This window comes from Eleginops maclovinus, chromosome 6, assembly GCF_036324505.1.
Source record: "Eleginops maclovinus isolate JMC-PN-2008 ecotype Puerto Natales chromosome 6, JC_Emac_rtc_rv5, whole genome shotgun sequence".
Taxonomy (NCBI): domain Eukaryota; kingdom Metazoa; phylum Chordata; class Actinopteri; order Perciformes; family Eleginopidae; genus Eleginops; species Eleginops maclovinus.
In genome coordinates, this window is record NC_086354.1 from 3147929 (window position 1) to 3165202 (window position 17274).

The window sequence follows — 17274 nt, forward strand, 5'->3', positions numbered from 1 at the left end:
CACCTGCAGCAGTGCGGTCGCGTATGGCCCGCCGCGGGAGAGTCTGAGGCGCGAGGGTCCCGCAAGAGAGAGGTAGGCAGACTTTATTTATTAAAGGGTGTGAGGTATAACGTGCTTTTGCTCTGTTAAGAGGTAATAAGACCTAACAAGAACTATTTAAATGACTTCTGAGCAACATTATTTCACAGCACGTCTCGCTGCTTACTGCATATTGAAGTTTGTTCTTTTTAACTGCCGAACAGGGGAGTCAAACTAGTTTTGTCACACACATTTTCACAGAAGGTTTAAAATATTAAAGATGTTGTAAACTGAGGGCTCAATGTACTCATTTCTCAGATAAAGAACCACACACAGAGAGGTGGAGATAAATCCTTAATTCTGTCTAAGCTTCAGTTTCCCTGCTGCCCATTGTGGTGCCCTGATTTAGAAGCACTTCACTGAGTACACACTGGCATTATTACTGTGAGATTTAGGATTAGTGTACAAAAATCACAATTTTCCTTGCTTAGCTTCCTGTTTTGTTTGACTTGACACTGGTTGGTAACACTGTTATGAGCTGACCAGTGAAATACAACATGTCACTGATATATTCAATGGCTCAACCAAGTGGAAGGTCTCTGAGATTTAGTGAGGTTTTGGTAGGCATCTGTAAGGACTTCTTGGTTACTGAATCTCAAGTGGATTCTGTGCATGGTTTTCACTGGACAAAATGCTGCTTATCTAATGTTCTTCTTTTTTAAAGTTAAATCACAGCAATACAGTTGGTTCTAGTACCTGCTATATAAGAATCATAGAACCCTCAGTAAAATAGCATGTATCTGAACTGATGAGTTGACCAACAATGCAATGAATTAATGCAGTAATTCTTGATAGTTGCTGCATTCTGAAAAAGTATGCCAACTGAACTACTGTTTGTTTAATATTTAATATTTTAGAAGGGCTTTATAGTTACTACGAAAAAACAACAGTTTAATTTAATTTAAAAGCTGAAAAGTAAATACAGCCCGGTGCAGTGACGATGACACAAAGTAAATTCTTTTAGAAGCACTTGATGAGAACATGTTGGAAATTGTGTCGACAGGTACTGAGCACATGGTCAGTCAGTGATACTGATGGGCCCACATGGTCCTTCTGTCTGTACCCTATCTGCAGCAGATGGTGTACACAGATTAGCAGCCTCATGAGCAGATTAGCTGAGATTGCCCACTGTTTACTGACAGATTGACTGACAGGCGGATATAAGCTCCTACTTTTATTTTGCAGGAGTGGGAATAATTGATTCCTCACAGTCTAGTTGGCAAATGTGTATTCCTTTCATTTAGGAAAGTATGTCACAAGTAAAAATAGAGAAGTGCCGTACTGACTGGCTGCAGGTCAGATTAAGCCCTCGCCTAAGGCTGACAGGACAGACGCCTTGTTTGAGGGAGTTAGGGCGGAACAATATGCAGTCCCTCTCCTTCACTCAAGGTCACAGAGCGAAATGATTGTAAGACCCTTTTCTCCTACCTTACCTGAGGCAGTGGGTCAATAGCATGTTAGCATACTGGTTAGCAGCAGGCTATACAGCAGTACTACTACCACTAGTAGTGTGCCTTACACAGCCACCAGGTTTTGCACTCAGTTTGGCACATGGGGCACTGAAAATAGAAGCAGTTAGTAAGAATACCCCTCGCCCCCCGACCCCCTTATACATGTGAACATGTTTGAACCCCTTCTAACCTCTAAACAACTCTGACACACATCTATATTCATCACATAGCCTGCCTTCCTATATAAAAACAGCTCAATCTGCAGGGAAACAGCCCAGTGATGTATTCAACATTTGTTTAATTTCTATGAAATCGATATTACCGTGTAGCGGTAGACCAATTTAGCAATAAAAAAAAAAAAAACATTCAGTTGTGCGCCTGAAGCAGGGGGTTGAGCAGTTGAACAAAAAATGTAGTTTGTTTTGTATCCAGCTGTCATGTAAACTCAACATTTGAAAAATAGTTTTTAACATCTGAACATGCTTATAAAGTGAGGATGATGAACAGGTCATGAGTTATCGAGGGGCTTTGATGATGAGGTAATGGACTGATAAAGGGAGCAGGGGATGACATAAATATTTTTCTGACCGTAGTTCTTTAAAATAAATTGTGTTATATTCAGAGCAGAAAGGCAATCAGGAAATGTAGTAGCTGTAAGCCAAATTTAACGACAGAAAAAGCAATTGTAACAAGGCAGTGACATGACCCACAGAGAGGACAGCTGCAGACAGCCCTCTGACAACGTGACAGAAATAAAGGTTGACCCAGTGCTTCCAAACAGGAAGTCACAAATACTCATAGGAGCTATAAAGCAGCTCGTATGTTCCTGACATATAGTTCACAGAATAAAAAGCACACACATACAGCATCATTAAAACATCAGCCTTATAATAAACATGAATATAGAAATATTCAGGGAGAAACATTTATTGAGACTGTATGGGGGCACACACACACGCACGCACACACACACACACACACACACACACACACACACACACACACACACACACACACACACACACACACACACACACACACACACACACACACACACACCGCTGTAGTTAAGGCTGATTGAATACAGTGAGTTAGGACACACAGTGAGCTCTGGCTGTGGTATTTTCTTTGTGTCTTTAAAACTGAGCAGTTTGTGGGTGAAATAATCTGGGTGTCTAATAAGTGTCTCTTCTCTTCTCTGTTTGTCTCTGTCCTGCAGCAGTATGGAGGAGTGTTTCCTGCTGAAGGAGAGGCTACAGGCCATCACTGTAAGGCTTTACTCACACTTTACACTTGAATGTGCTCTGCACATTTTTTCATTGTTGGAACCTTCTGTCACTGCCCTGTACACTCACTGTCTCTCTTTAATAACAGGAGAAGCATTACATTCAGGAAGAAATTAGACAGAAGAAACTGGAACTGGACCAAGAAAAACTCAGATTTCAGCATCTAAAGGTTCACTACACTCTTTCACATCAACATCGATATTGTGACCAGGGACTAGATATTGTCTTTGATTTTGTACATTGTCATATCTTGAGTATTTTCTCCTCCTAGTTTACAGGCAGTGAAATTGTGCTATTTTCAGAAATCACCAATTTTGTAGCTTTTCATTTCTTGCTTTCATACAATCACTCAACAAATCCACATTACTGATTATTTATCCTGTGTAAATATTTTGTGAAAGCACTGATAGTCAACCCTGAAAGATCGTTGCAATATTGATAGTAAGGTGTTTGTTTGAAAAATATGTTGATATTTTATTTTCCTCATATTGCCAAGCCCTAACTTAGACATTGTCTACATATTTTTTATATACGGTCATCAATAACACCAGATGATATTTGCAGGCCACTTATTGAAACTGCTGTCTGTTCTGTCCTCAGAAAAAAGCTTTGAGAGAGCAGTGGTTGCTACAGGACTCCACTTCCCACAATGCTACAGACTACTCACAGCAGCAGAGCCTTCAGCTCAACATCCACAGGTACAACGCGTGCACACGCACGCACGCACGCACGCACGCACGCACGCACACACACACACACACACACACACACACACACACACACACACACACACACACACAGAGTAAGAGCTGTTCAATGTGCATTCTCTCCTCTGAACGTTCAGGATAGAAATGGAGGTGAAGTCTCTGGAGAGAGAGGAGTCGAAGGTTTCATCAAAAGAGAGTGTCATTCTCAACAGACTGAAGACTGTGGAGAAAAGTGCAGGGGACATTATCAAGGTACACACACACACACACACACACACACACACACACACACACACACACACACACACACACACACACACACACACACACACACACACACACACACACACACACTCAGCTGCTTTTTAGTGCTCCCATTATATTTTTTTTACTGATTTGTGTCTACCCTGCAGGAGGCCCAGGACAGCTTTGTTCATGGTAAGTCATGATACAGTATCATGTAAATGTTTTAACCAACAGGATAAATGAACATGTGTTAATAGCTCTGTTTTCTGTCCAACAGATCCTTTACAGGTCACCACGGTGACCCATGATGTCCTACAATCCTACAGTACAGCAGCCAACAAATCCTCTGAACCCAGCAAACCAAGACAGAGTGCGTTCATGTTTACAACTGCCTGTAAAGTCCTACAGAGCACTTTGTACTTTGCAATCTATTAGCGTTAATATAATTGGATTTACCCATAGTCTGATAGCAGAGACCCAAACATACTGAGCATACAATGGACAGTTTGATACTTTTTCCTTATAAAAAGAGCCAGCATCAGAATCCATTGTAACTTTGTAAACTGCTCTGAGTCAAAGCTACCTACCTCCCCTGTTCTCTGAAACAGGCAAGCTACCAACAGATCCACCTATTAAATCAACAGCGGGTGACTGTTTGAAGATGGGGATACTTCAAAGCTGTTGGGCTCACCAAAATATATCTAAGGTTGAGGTGCCAGGCAGGGGTGGACATTTGAGGCCTTGATGTACCTCTGCATCCTTATAGAGTTTTACCATTATGTTTAATGTCTGCCTGGGCTCTGTTCTGCCCATTCCTGGATGAGTTTAGGGATTCAGACACTGCTTTATCTTATGGCTCCATAGAGAGTCCTGGTTTTGCTTTAATACCAGTACTGTACAAGGTTGATCAGCAACTGTGAGTTGCCCTGGAGAAGATCAGGGTGTCTTGCCACATTATTCAGCTTTCCATCTGTACACAGCAGCTTGCATGTATTGCTTTCTTCAAACCAGGATTAGGGTTTATCCAGATTTCTGAAACTTAAAAGCTGTAAGCAAAGTTTCTGTCGGACAGATGTCTCTGAATATATTGACAGGGTGAGGACACTAAGGCTGAGGTAACAACAGTAAGCAACAGTGAGCAGCAATTAGCAACAGTGAACAACAATTAGCAACAGATCAACAGTAAACAACAATTAGCAACAGATCAACAGTAAACAACAATTAGCAACAGATCAACAGTAAACAACAATTAGCAACAGATCAACAGTAAACAACAATTAGCAACAGATCAACAGTAAGCAACAATTAGCAACAGATCAACAGTAAACAACAATTAGCAACAGATCAACAGTAAGCAACAATTAGCAACAGATCAACAGTAAGCAACAATTAGCAACAGATCAACAGTAAACAACAATTAGCAACAGATCAACAGTAAACAACAATTAGCAACAGATCAACAGTAAGCAACAATTAGCAACAGATAAACAGTAAGCAACAATTAGCAACAGATCAACAGTAAACAACAATTAGCAACAGATCAACAGTAAACAACAATTAGCAACAGATCAACAGTAAACAACAATTAGCAACAGATCAACAGTTAACAACAATTAGCAACAGATCAACAGTAAACAACAATTAGCAACAGATCAACAGTAAACAACAATTAGCAACAGATCAACAGTAAACAACAATTAGCAACAGATCAACAGTAAACAACAATTAGCAACAGATCAACAGTAAACAACAATTAGGAACAGATCAACAGTAAGCAACAATTAGCAACAGATCAACAGTAAACAACAATTAGCAACAGATCAACAGTAAACAACAATTAGCAACAGATCAACAGTAAACAACAATTAGGAACAGATCAACAGTAAGCAACAATTAGCAACAGATCAACAGTAAACAACAATTAGCAACAGATCAACAGTAAACAACAATTAGCAACAGATCAACAGTAAACAACAATTAGGAACAGATCAACAGTAAGCAACAATTAGCAACAGATCAACAGTAAACAACAATTAGCAACAGATCAACAGTAAGCAACAATTAGGAACAGATCAACAGTAAGCAACAATTAGCAACAGATCAACAGTAAACAACAATTAGCAACAGATCAACAGTAAACAACAATTAGCAACAGATCAACAGTAAGCAACAATTAGCAACAGATCAACAGTAAGCAACAATTAGCAACAGATCAACAGTAAACAACAATTAGCAACAGATCAACAGTAAACAACAATTAGCAACAGATCAACAGTAAACAACAATTAGAGCAACAGATCAACAGTAAACAACAATTAGCAACAGATCAACAGATCAAAAGTAAACAACAATTAGCAACAGATCAACAGTAAACAACAATTAGAGCAACAGATCAACAGTAAACAACAATGAGCAACAGATCAACAGTAAACAACAATTAGCAACAGATCAACAGTAAACAACAATTAGCAACAGATCAACAGTAAACAACAATTAGAGCAACAGATCAACAGTAAACAACAATGAGCAACAGATCACAGTAAACAACAATTAGCAACAGATCAACAGTAAACAACAATTAGCAACAGATCAACAGTAAACAACAATTAGCAACAGATCAACAGTAAACAACAATTAGAGCAACAGATCAACAGTAAACAACAATTAGCAACAGATCAACAGTAAACAACAATTAGAGCAACAGATCAACAGTAAACAACAATTAGAGCAACAGATCAACAGTCAACAACAATTAGAGCAACAGATCAACAGTAAACAACAATTAGCAACAGATCAACAAACAACAATTAGCAACAGATCAACAGTAAACAACAATTAGCAACAGATCAACAGTAAACAACAATTAGCAACAGATCAACAGTAAACAACAATTAGCAACAGATCAACAGTAAACAACAATTAGAGCAACAGATCAACAGTAAACAACAATTAGAGCAACAGATCAACAAACAACAATTAGCAACAGATCAACAGTAAACAACAATTAGCAACAGATCAACAGTAAACAACAATTAGAGCAACAGATCAACAGTAAACAACAATTAGAGCAACAGATCAACAAACAACAATTAGCAACAGATCAACAGTAAACAACAATTAGCAACAGATCAACAGTAAACAACAATTAGCAACAGATCAACAAACAACAATTAGCAACAGATCAACAGTAAACAACAATTAGCAACAGATCAACAGTAAACAACAATTAGCAACAGATCAACAGTAAACAACAATTAGCAACAGATCAACAGTAAACAACAATTAGAGCAACAGATCAACAGTAAACAACAATGAGCAACAGATCAACAGTAAACAACAATTAGCAACAGATCAACAGTAAACAACAATTAGAGCAACAGATCAACAGTAAACAACAATTAGCAACAGATCAACAGTAAACAACAATTAGAGCAACAGATCAAACAGTAAACAACAATTAGCAAGAGATCAACAAACAACAATTAGCAACAGATCAACAGTAAACAACAATTAGCAACAGATCAACAGTAAACAACAATTAGCAACAGATCAACAGTAAACAACAATTAGAGCAACAGATCAACAGTAAACAACAATTAGCAAAAGATCAACAGTAAACAACAATGAGCAACAGATCAACAGTAAACAACAATGAGCAACAGATCAACAGTAAACAACAATTAGCAACAGATCAACAGTAAACAACAATTAGCAACAGATCAACAGTAAACAACAATTAGCAACAGATCAACAGTAAACAACAATTAGAGCAACATATCAACAGTAAACAACAATGAGCAACAGTAAACAACAATTAGCAACAGATCAACAGTAAACAACAATTAGAGCAACAGATCAACAGTAAACAACAATTAGAGCAACAGATCAACAGTAAACAACAATTAGAGCAACAGATCAACAGTAAACAACAATTAGCAACAGATCAACAGTAAACAACAATTAGCAACAGATCAACAGTAAACAACAATTAGCAACAGATCAACAGTAAACAACAATTAGAGCAACAGATCAACAGTAAACAACAATTAGAGCAACAGATCAACAGTAAACAACAATTAGAGCAACAGATCAACAAACAACAATTGGCAACAGATCAACAGTAAACAACAATTAGCAACAGATCAACAGTAAACAACAACTAGAGCAACAGATCAACAGTAAACAACAATTAGAGCAACAGATCAACAAACAACAATTAGCAACAGATCAACAGTAAACAACAATTAGCAACAGATCAACAGTAAACAACAATTAGCAACAGATCAACAAACAACAATTAGCAACAGATCAACAGTAAACAACAATTAGCAACAGATCAACAGTAAACAACAATTAGCAACAGATCAACAGTAAACAACAATTAGCAACAGATCAACAGTAAACAACAATTAGAGCAACAGATCAACAGTAAACAACAATGAGCAACAGATCAACAGTAAACAACAATTAGCAACAGATCAACAGTAAACAACAATTAGAGCAACAGATCAACAAACAACAATTAGCAACAGATCAACAGTAAACAACAATTAGCAACAGATCAACAGTAAACAACAATTAGCAACAGATCAACAAACAACAATTAGCAACAGATCAACAGTAAACAACAATTAGCAACAGATCAACAGTAAACAACAATTAGCAACAGATCAACAGTAAACAACAATTAGCAACAGATCAACAGTAAACAACAATTAGCAACAGATCAACAGTAAACAACAATTAGAGCAACAGATCAACAGTAAACAACAATGAGCAACAGATCAACAGTAAACAACAATTAGCAACAGATCAACAGTAAACAACAATTAGAGCAACAGATCAACAGTAAACAACAATTTGCAACAGATCAACAGTAAACAACAATTAGAGCAACAGATCAACAGTAAACAACAATTAGCAACAGATCAACAGTAAACAACAATTAGAGCAACAGATCAACAGTAAACAACAATGAGCAACAGATCAACAGTAAACAACAATTAGCAACAGATCAACAGTAAACAACAATTAGAGCAACAGATCAACAGTAAACAACAATTAGCAACAGATCAACAGTAAACAACAATTAGCAAAAGATCAACAGTAAACAACAATGAGCAACAGATCAACAGTAAACAACAATTAGAGCAACAGATCAACAGTAAACAACAATGAGCAACAGATCAACAGTAAACAACAATTAGCAACAGATCAACAGTAAACAACAATTAGCAACAGATCAACAGTAAACAACAATTAGCAACAGATCAACAGTAAACAACAATTAGAGCAACAGATCAACAGTAAACAACAATGAGCAACAGTAAACAACAATTAGCAACAGATCAACAGTAAACAACAATTAGAGCAACAGATCAACAGTAAACAACAATTAGAGCAACAGATCAACAGTAAACAACAATTAGAGCAACAGATCAACAGTAAACAACAATTAGAGCAACAGATCAACAGTAAACAACAATTAGCAACAGATCAACAAACAACAATTAGCAACAGATCAACAGTAAACAACAATTAGCAACAGATCAACAGTAAACAACAATTAGAGCAACAGATCAACAGTAAACAACAATTAGAGCAACAGATCAACAGTAAACAACAATTAGCAACAGATCAACAAACAACAATTAGCAACAAATCAACAGTAAACAACAATTAGCAACAGATCAACAGTAAACAACAATTAGAGCAACAGATCAACAGTAAACAACAATTAGAGCAACAGATCAACAGTAAACAACAATTAGAGCAACAGATCAACAGTAAACAACAATTAGAGCAACAGATCAACAAACAACAATTAGCAACAGATCAACAGTAAACAACAATTAGCAACAGATCAACAGTAAACAACAATTAGCAACAGATCAACAGTAAACAACAATTAGCAACAGATCAACAGTAAACAACAATTAGCAACAGATCAACAGTAAACAACAATTAGAGCAACAGATCAACAGTAAACAACAATGAGCAACAGATCAACAGTAAACAACAATTAGCAACAGATCAACAGTAAACAACAATTAGAGCAACAGATCAACAGTAAACAACAATTAGCAACAGATCAACAGTAAACAACAATTAGAGCAACAAGTTAACAGTAAACAACAATTAGAGCAACAGATCAACAGTAAACAACAATTAGCAAAAGATAGCCACAGTAAGCAACAGGTAGAAAAAGTAAAACAACGATAAGCAAGAGATATCTGTCAGAAACAGTTAGCGACAGGTTGCAACCGTTAGAAACAGCTAGCAACAATTATCAACAGTAAGCAACAATTAGCTATATTTAGCACCAGTTAGCAAAAGTTAGAAACAGTTAGCAACAATATCAGTCTTTTAACCTTAGCAGTTCAAACATTTCCAGTATAATCATAAACTCAGATGAAGTTTGGCCAACATAAAGTGATATTACTAACTCTGCCTGTTTTCTTCTGCACCCCAGCTCTGTTTGCCATGGAGATCAGTGTGACTAAAGACCTGAAGACCGGGAAGAGCACCGTGCTCTCTACTGCTTCAGTTCCTGCTGAAGAGCTGAGCCAGCACGCCGGGCTCAAGGTCTACGACGATGGCAGGAAGTGTGTTTTTGCCTTAAATTCACAAGAGGTATTATTCAATGATAAGCCGTCTTCATGTAGGACTTTAGAAAACCTTCTTAAAAATTGTACAAAGCAAAACAGATCAGTACAGTACAAGTAGAAGGCCACATAAACACGAATAAATGAACTTTAGAGTTTATGAAGAATCATTTTAGTAGATATTTAAAGGTGGTCACTAAGGCCAATACAAACTCCTTTGAAGATTAAGCCTAGATTGGGGGAATTATAGCAGAGTTTTGTTGCAAGAGCTGAGGTTTAATGTAGGTACAAAAGTGTGGTGGAGCAATACAATGGAGTGCTTAGAAAGAACATACACCTTACAATTCATTGTTAAATCAACTATAAGTAAATTCAAAGAGGCCCAAATGGGACTTATTTGTTTCAGTGACCAGTCTTACCAGCATTGTGAATAACTCGGGAGGCAAGGCTGGGCCCATTCACCACCTTCTATCTGCTTTTTCCACTCTTTTTATTGACCTCTCATTATGTTCTCCTAGTAATGACCCTTATTCCTTTCTACTTAAGGGGTCAGATGATCAGAGCTGTGTGTCTGAGCTGACAGCCAACGAGGTGGAACAGTTGCTGAGAAGCGCCACAATACATCGCCAAGTAAAGCAGCAAAACATCCACCTAAACCACAGCAAAAGCTTCTCCAACCACCAAGACCGGAGAGGTGAGGAAGACAGGTTTGACCTGAGAGACCAGCGAGGATATTATGGGTTCCATCCCATGAGGAACAACATGACGGAGAAAAACTGCTGGGGGAAGTGTCCGGAGAAAACAGGGGCAGAGCATCGCAGAGGGCAGGAGAGCCAGTACAGACGCCATGAAGAGAGAAACAACAAAAGCAACATGAGGGAAGGTCATTGCCATGGAATCAACAATGGGATGGGAAATAACTATGGGAACCAGAAGGATGGTCACCACAGTTCCCACAAAGGGAGAAACGGTCACCATGTTCTGGAAGATCGGCCTGCTAGCCACCAGAAAACCAGCATCCTGAGAAGCAACAGTGTGGTGAATGGAGGCAGAGCCTATGACTGCCCTCCTCCCAGGTCACATGACCAGGAAGCAGCATCTGCCTACCAACCACGGCTCTCCTACACTCCAGCCAATCATATTCCTCTTTGTGACTACATCAGTGTGGACGAAGAAGAACTGTATAGCTGCAGCCCCGCCTCCTATCACAGACCCTCCACTGCCATGTACACTGCCCTCCCCCCCTCTGACCGAGTGCCCTCCCCCCTCTACGGAGACGACACCCACTACACCATCCTCAACGCTATTGACACCACTGAGCCAATCACAGCCGTCTTCATGGGCTTCCAGATGGCGCAGGACGACAGCGGGCGGGGCCACGAGTTTGAGAGCTCCCTGAAGGCGGAGCTCGTCATAATCGAGGACGAAGACAACAGCGATGACAACCGCGTGGACGAGAAGCAACGCAGCTGTTCAACAGGAAGTTCAGCCAATGGAAGCATGGGGCGTGCCGAGGGAGTCGGAGACAGACGGAAGGAGAGACGTGGGGGGCCAGGTATCAGAAAGATCAAGAAAAAACACAAACCCTGCTGCACTGTCTGCTAACAGGCTAACGGCTAACTGATGCATGCTGAGTGACAGGGGGGCTAACCTCATCATTCACTGAAACGCATGTACCTTATAACTAAAACTCTGAAGCAGTGCTCGAATTATGTTTTTGTCTTCAAGGGGGTCTCTCTATTTTATAAAAACAAGTTGGACTCCCCGCCCCCCCCCCCATAACCTAACATGTCAATTAAATAGCCGCAAATAGGTGAGCATGGCGCTTTTGCGCACGGTAGACACAACTTACACACGTAACACACGCACAACACAACAGACAGATTTTTTGGGGTTTGTTTTACAGAAATCGGTTCCATTTAATTTAAACATATTATTGATTGTCCATATTTCATTCCAATATCGCAATACATACAAATACATAGATTAAACATATTCTTTTGAATTTCAGTTTAGCTAGACTGTGAACTTATGCATTATGTAGCCTATATTGGCTTTGTCAAACAACATAGAAGAAAGCGCAACTTCAACAGACATTCTCAGCACTTGTCAAATCATGTAACCCAATGAACGCATATATAGACAAAACACTCGCATCATGTAGGCCTAACAATTCAGTTCGATGCTCTGATCATGTTTGACCGTGTTGGGCTTTACGGAAATAGATTAAACATATTCTTTTGAATTTCAGTTTAGGGACAGGCTAGACTGTGAACTGTTATGCATTATGTAGCCTATGGCTTTGTCAAACAACATAGAAGAAAGCACAAGTTCAACAGCAAACATGACATTCTCAGGACTTGTCAAATAATGTAACCCAATGAACGCATATATAGACAAAACTCACCCATCATGTAACAATTCAGTTCGATGCTCTGATCATGTTTGGTTGGCTTTACGGAGACAAAAGAGACCAAACTGCCCTGCTCTCAGCTGGCTGGGGCCTGCGCCCAGGAATCCATGATGCTGATGTCCGGTGGCCACTCTTAATCCATGAGTGGACAAACGGCACGGGGTTGAATTTCTCAATAGGAGGTCCATTCAAGTCAATGAATAGCAGGGCAGTGAGGCTCGCTGCACGCAGTCCGTTGCTAGTTTTATCGTCTGTGTCATTGCAAGCCGAGAAACCCCTCTCACACTCCGCTGAGGTCGGGAGTATAGTGCGGCATGCGACGATAAGTTTCTTAAGAGTATTCCCCTGAGAACCTTGAAGCTTCCAATCTCGGAATTCCTCGATAGCCTCGGTAGAAGATTCACAGAGGAGTTTTGCGAATCTCCCACTTCGCGCTCTCCAAATAGCATTAGGTCTGACCTCTCTGCAGGCCAAAAGTGCTGATCTAGAGGCTTGAGCATGGCAATAAGTTCACTGTCAGGAAGACGTGATCTGAGATTATCAAGGATGGACTGATAAAACTGGGGTTTATTAATCTTAGGCTGCGTTTCCCTAAGCACAACGCCTTTGAACCGACCACTTGCTATGCCTGCGCGAATCTTGGATTCCGTTTTACCGGCATCTTCTTTCATAGCAGACAGTATCTCGATGGTTTGATGGATTTGTCTGCTGCCATCCACCAGAGACGTGTCCCTTCTCTGTAGTCTCAATGAGAGCCCCTGCAGTTCACGAAGCACATCTTTCATCACTGCCAAATCGGAGAGGAAGCCAGTAGATGTCAGATGCTTGAGTAGGCCACCATACTTCGCCCTCTCCACACCGTTGCGCGAGGCATCTTCGCTGGCCATTGTAAAGTGCTGTGCCAAAACAGGAAAATCTTTCACCACAGCTTTAACTGTCCGGAAACTGCTTGCCACCCACCTGATTGTGAAGACTTTGCCTATTTTTAAAATCTGCATGTTTAGTTCCCTAGCAGCATTTTCAAGCTCCCGTGCGTTTTTGGTGGATTGGTGATACAGACTATGAAGCTTTGAAATAAAAATGTCAAAATGGTTGCACCCAGCCACAGCCTTCAAAGAATCATTAACAGCTAGTTCTAATCGGTGTGCCAGGCAATGTACATCCTGCAGTCGAGGGAAGTCTTGTTTAAGTCTTTCAATGAGTCCTGTATGCCTACCGGTAAGGACAGCGGCTCCGTCTGTGGCTATGCTGATGAAGTTCCTCTTAAGAAATTCTGCCTCTATCCCCACATTTTGAAGACTGTCTTTTAACGCATTGTAAAGAGATCCTGCATCTCCTTTTTCCAACTCAACAATGTCCAAAAACACGTTCTCTACGTCTCCATTACCTGTTACATCGCACCTCATGTAGATAATCATATAGGAGCGTCCATGCACAGTGCTTTCATCCAACGTTATGCTGATACGTGAGTCGAGTTTCAAGACATGGGAAACAAGTCTTCTTTTCATTTCATCTGCTATATGTTTCACAATAGCAGCACAGGAGTGATCGGAGCGGTGTGCAGGGCCCACTGTTGCACCATTAAGCTCATTAACTGTCATGATCGGCGTCATTTTGGTGTATGGCAATCTCTCTTTGGCTATAGTGTACGCCGCCCTAAATGAGCTTGATGTAACGTCGATGGCAGCCAAACTCAGCTCTACAACTTTGGTGGGCAGAACATCTTTTTGTTTTAATTCTGCTATCTCCACTGCTCTTTTATGAGCAAGGCTGTCCCGGTGCAGGTAAATCTTCTTACGTAATTGCTTTTGCAATGAGCTACTGACGGTCCCATTAACCCATGCATCCGAAAGGTGCACCCCAGTCTTTTTTTCATGGAGCAAGAGAGTTTTTGCTGCCTGGCAGGGGGCGCACCCAAGGCCACTCTCACTTGTACACAACCATGGATTTCTCTCCTTCCACGATCGCCACTGTGTGAGCCCCCAGTTCTGAGGCAGGTGGCACAGGTGCTTCAGTTCCATATCGGTCCCGGACCCCGACCCCGTCTCCGCAGCCTCTTCTCCGTCCAATTCCTCCTCAACGTCCTCATCGTCATTGGTAAGTGTCCCAGCTAAAACATCATGATGACTGGTTGTAGCCACAACGTCCTCTGGCTCAGTAGAGTTAGGCGCCTGTCTAGAACTAGCTGTTGCTAGGCCATTTTCTGATTCTAAATCTGCAACTATTTTTGTTTTTTTAGTGGTAAAACCGAAACTGGTCAGGGCCGAATATGAATTCGGTGCAGGTGGCCTTTTTTTCGGCGGCATAACTGGCAATTACATTTAAATTTAAGATGTGTTGTTGGTCTTTACCTCAAAAGCACATTTTTATGTGACTTCTTCGGACTTGCGAGTGCTGTCAAATCGATCTTATCCAGTTTGCTCACGTAGCCTAGTGGTGTGGTGGTGAAGTGCAGTATGCTGCGCTCTTGAGCGTATAAGCACGTCCGGTATTAGCCTATTTTAATGTAACGTCTTTAATGGTTGGAGACCGCAAAGGGATGGATAATGAGTGTTGTTTACGATTAAATTACAATGCAATATACGGCAGACACCTTCAGATATGAGAGACCCCCTCAAAAATTTGACTTTGTTGCTTTCATGGGAGCCAGTCATCACTCTATGGGAGCTCGGCTCCCTCTGGCTCCCACGTAATTCGAGCACTGCTCTGAAGGCAAGAGGGGGGTGGTTCAGCCTGACATGCTTTTATCGCATTCATGGATTAATAGTTTGCTGACTTTTTGTAAATAAGCTAGTAGAACAAGGTGCTGACTCTTAAGTCATGTACTTCTGTCCTTGTGCTATTTTGAGTGAATAAGTGCTTCCCAATGTGAAATTTGGCAGTCGATAATGACTTGGTACCATCAACGATTGTTGCTGCTTCATGTACAGTAGCTAGCATCGATAGTCACTTTCGAGGAGAGCTCAGCTGCCGTGTGCAACACTGCATGCTTGATGTAGCCTACACACTGCGCAAGTATTCAAAGTGTACGACATGCAGTATGCTAAAGTATCCCCATCGAAAAAGATCATAGGAACAGGCTTAGTAAATCTTAAACTTGATTGTGTGTTATGGGGTTAAGCTGGGCTAATGAATACATGTAACTGAAAATGACTCTTGTAACACACACATAAGAGTGTTGAAGAGCGTACTTTCTGAAGTAATGGTAAAACAGTCGGTGCTGTGCTGTGTTGCTGAACTATAAGAACTCCAAAATGTTCTTTCTTTTTTTAAACAAGTGCTTTTGTAATATTGTACAGTGTTTTGTACCATTCCTAAAGTTGGTTTCAGAGACACCTAGTGGTAGCAGGAACATCCAGTAATCTCAATTGATTACTAGTGCTAGATGTTAACCCACTTTTTATTTAAATTGTTATAAAAACTGAGCACTTCATCAAGTGTGGTGTGAGATAATATGTAGGTTTCATTCTTCTTTGAACTGCTCATGCCAACATCACGTTACACAATGCATTAGTAAAATGTGTTTGTGGTGCAAAGGCAAGACTTAATTATTTCCACCTTCAAAAGTCGTGTGTCATTGAATCACTTTTCTTTGAGTTTCTTTTTACTTTTTTACCTGCAGTTGCTTGTCATATTCCTATACCTTAATGTGACTAATAAACCTTTGTTACTGATTGATGCTAACAGCTGCTTGTGTCTGTGCTGCACTAACCCTTATCACTGTGTGTGTGTGTGTGTGTGTGTGGTCTCACATTATGACGCTACAGTACTTGTATCATATCGAGACTACAGGTCTCAGTGCCCCGGCACCTCAAATATACCTCTTCACTGCGACGTTAACAACAGCAGGTCGGCCATCTTTGGAGGATACCAACAACGCAGCTGATTGTCTTAAACAAAGTAACATTCCTTTTTAGCCTTAAAAAGATGAACAAGTAACATAAAATGGGTTGGGTTGCAGCCATCTGCTGACTGCTGAACGACAGTAGCAAACGGGAATAAGATTTAAAAGATGTAATATCACAGTAAATTTGAATCCAACGTAAGATTAATGATGAGCCAATGTTCTGTTAGCATTCAGTTAGCATAACATTAGCTCATTTAACTCTGACTGACTGTTTGGCTGTCATCGGGTCTGTAGATTTGAAGGAGCTTTACCCCGTATTGTAAACTTCACATAGGCTTCAAAGATTCCTGATCACCTATTAGGTCAAATCCACTTTCTCATCTATTTTATACATAAATATGTGTCCCCTCTGTGTAAAAAGATATGGAAAGTTTCAGGAACAAAGATTCCCTCTCTTTTTGTCCCGATCCACCTTTATAGAAAGCTGTCTGAAAATCAGCTGATCAGATTTTGACCACTTTGTGATGTCACAATGTGTTTTTGGGTTGTGCAACCATTAGCAAATAACCAACCAAGGTAACCCCCGCCCACCGTATGACCTGAATCTGTCCTAGATCAGCATTTTGTTTTTTTAACCAATC

The 17274-nt window shown here is 40.1% G+C and overlaps 1 protein-coding gene across 2 annotated transcripts in view; it reads left to right on the plus strand.

Annotated features, from left to right (window-relative positions):
• The window catches only part of LOC134866613 (palmdelphin-like), an 18593-nt gene continuing 1319 nt past the window's right edge, over window positions 1-17274 (plus strand). The window contains exons 1-9 of one of the 2 annotated variants that reach the window (XM_063886857.1): window positions 1-72; window positions 2749-2797; window positions 2904-2984; window positions 3416-3513; window positions 3660-3774; window positions 3936-3960; window positions 4046-4138; window positions 10241-10401; window positions 10920-11928. In XM_063886857.1, coding sequence (XP_063742927.1) covers window positions 2753-2797; window positions 2904-2984; window positions 3416-3513; window positions 3660-3774; window positions 3936-3960; window positions 4046-4138; window positions 10241-10401; window positions 10920-11928 — 1627 coding nt within the window. In that variant the 5' untranslated portion in view covers window positions 1-72; window positions 2749-2752. Of the gene's footprint in view, window positions 73-2748; window positions 2798-2903; window positions 2985-3415; window positions 3514-3659; window positions 3775-3935; window positions 3961-4045; window positions 4139-10240; window positions 10402-10919; window positions 12066-17274 lie in introns of those variants that run through there. The other variant, XM_063886856.1, reaches the window with a different exon arrangement.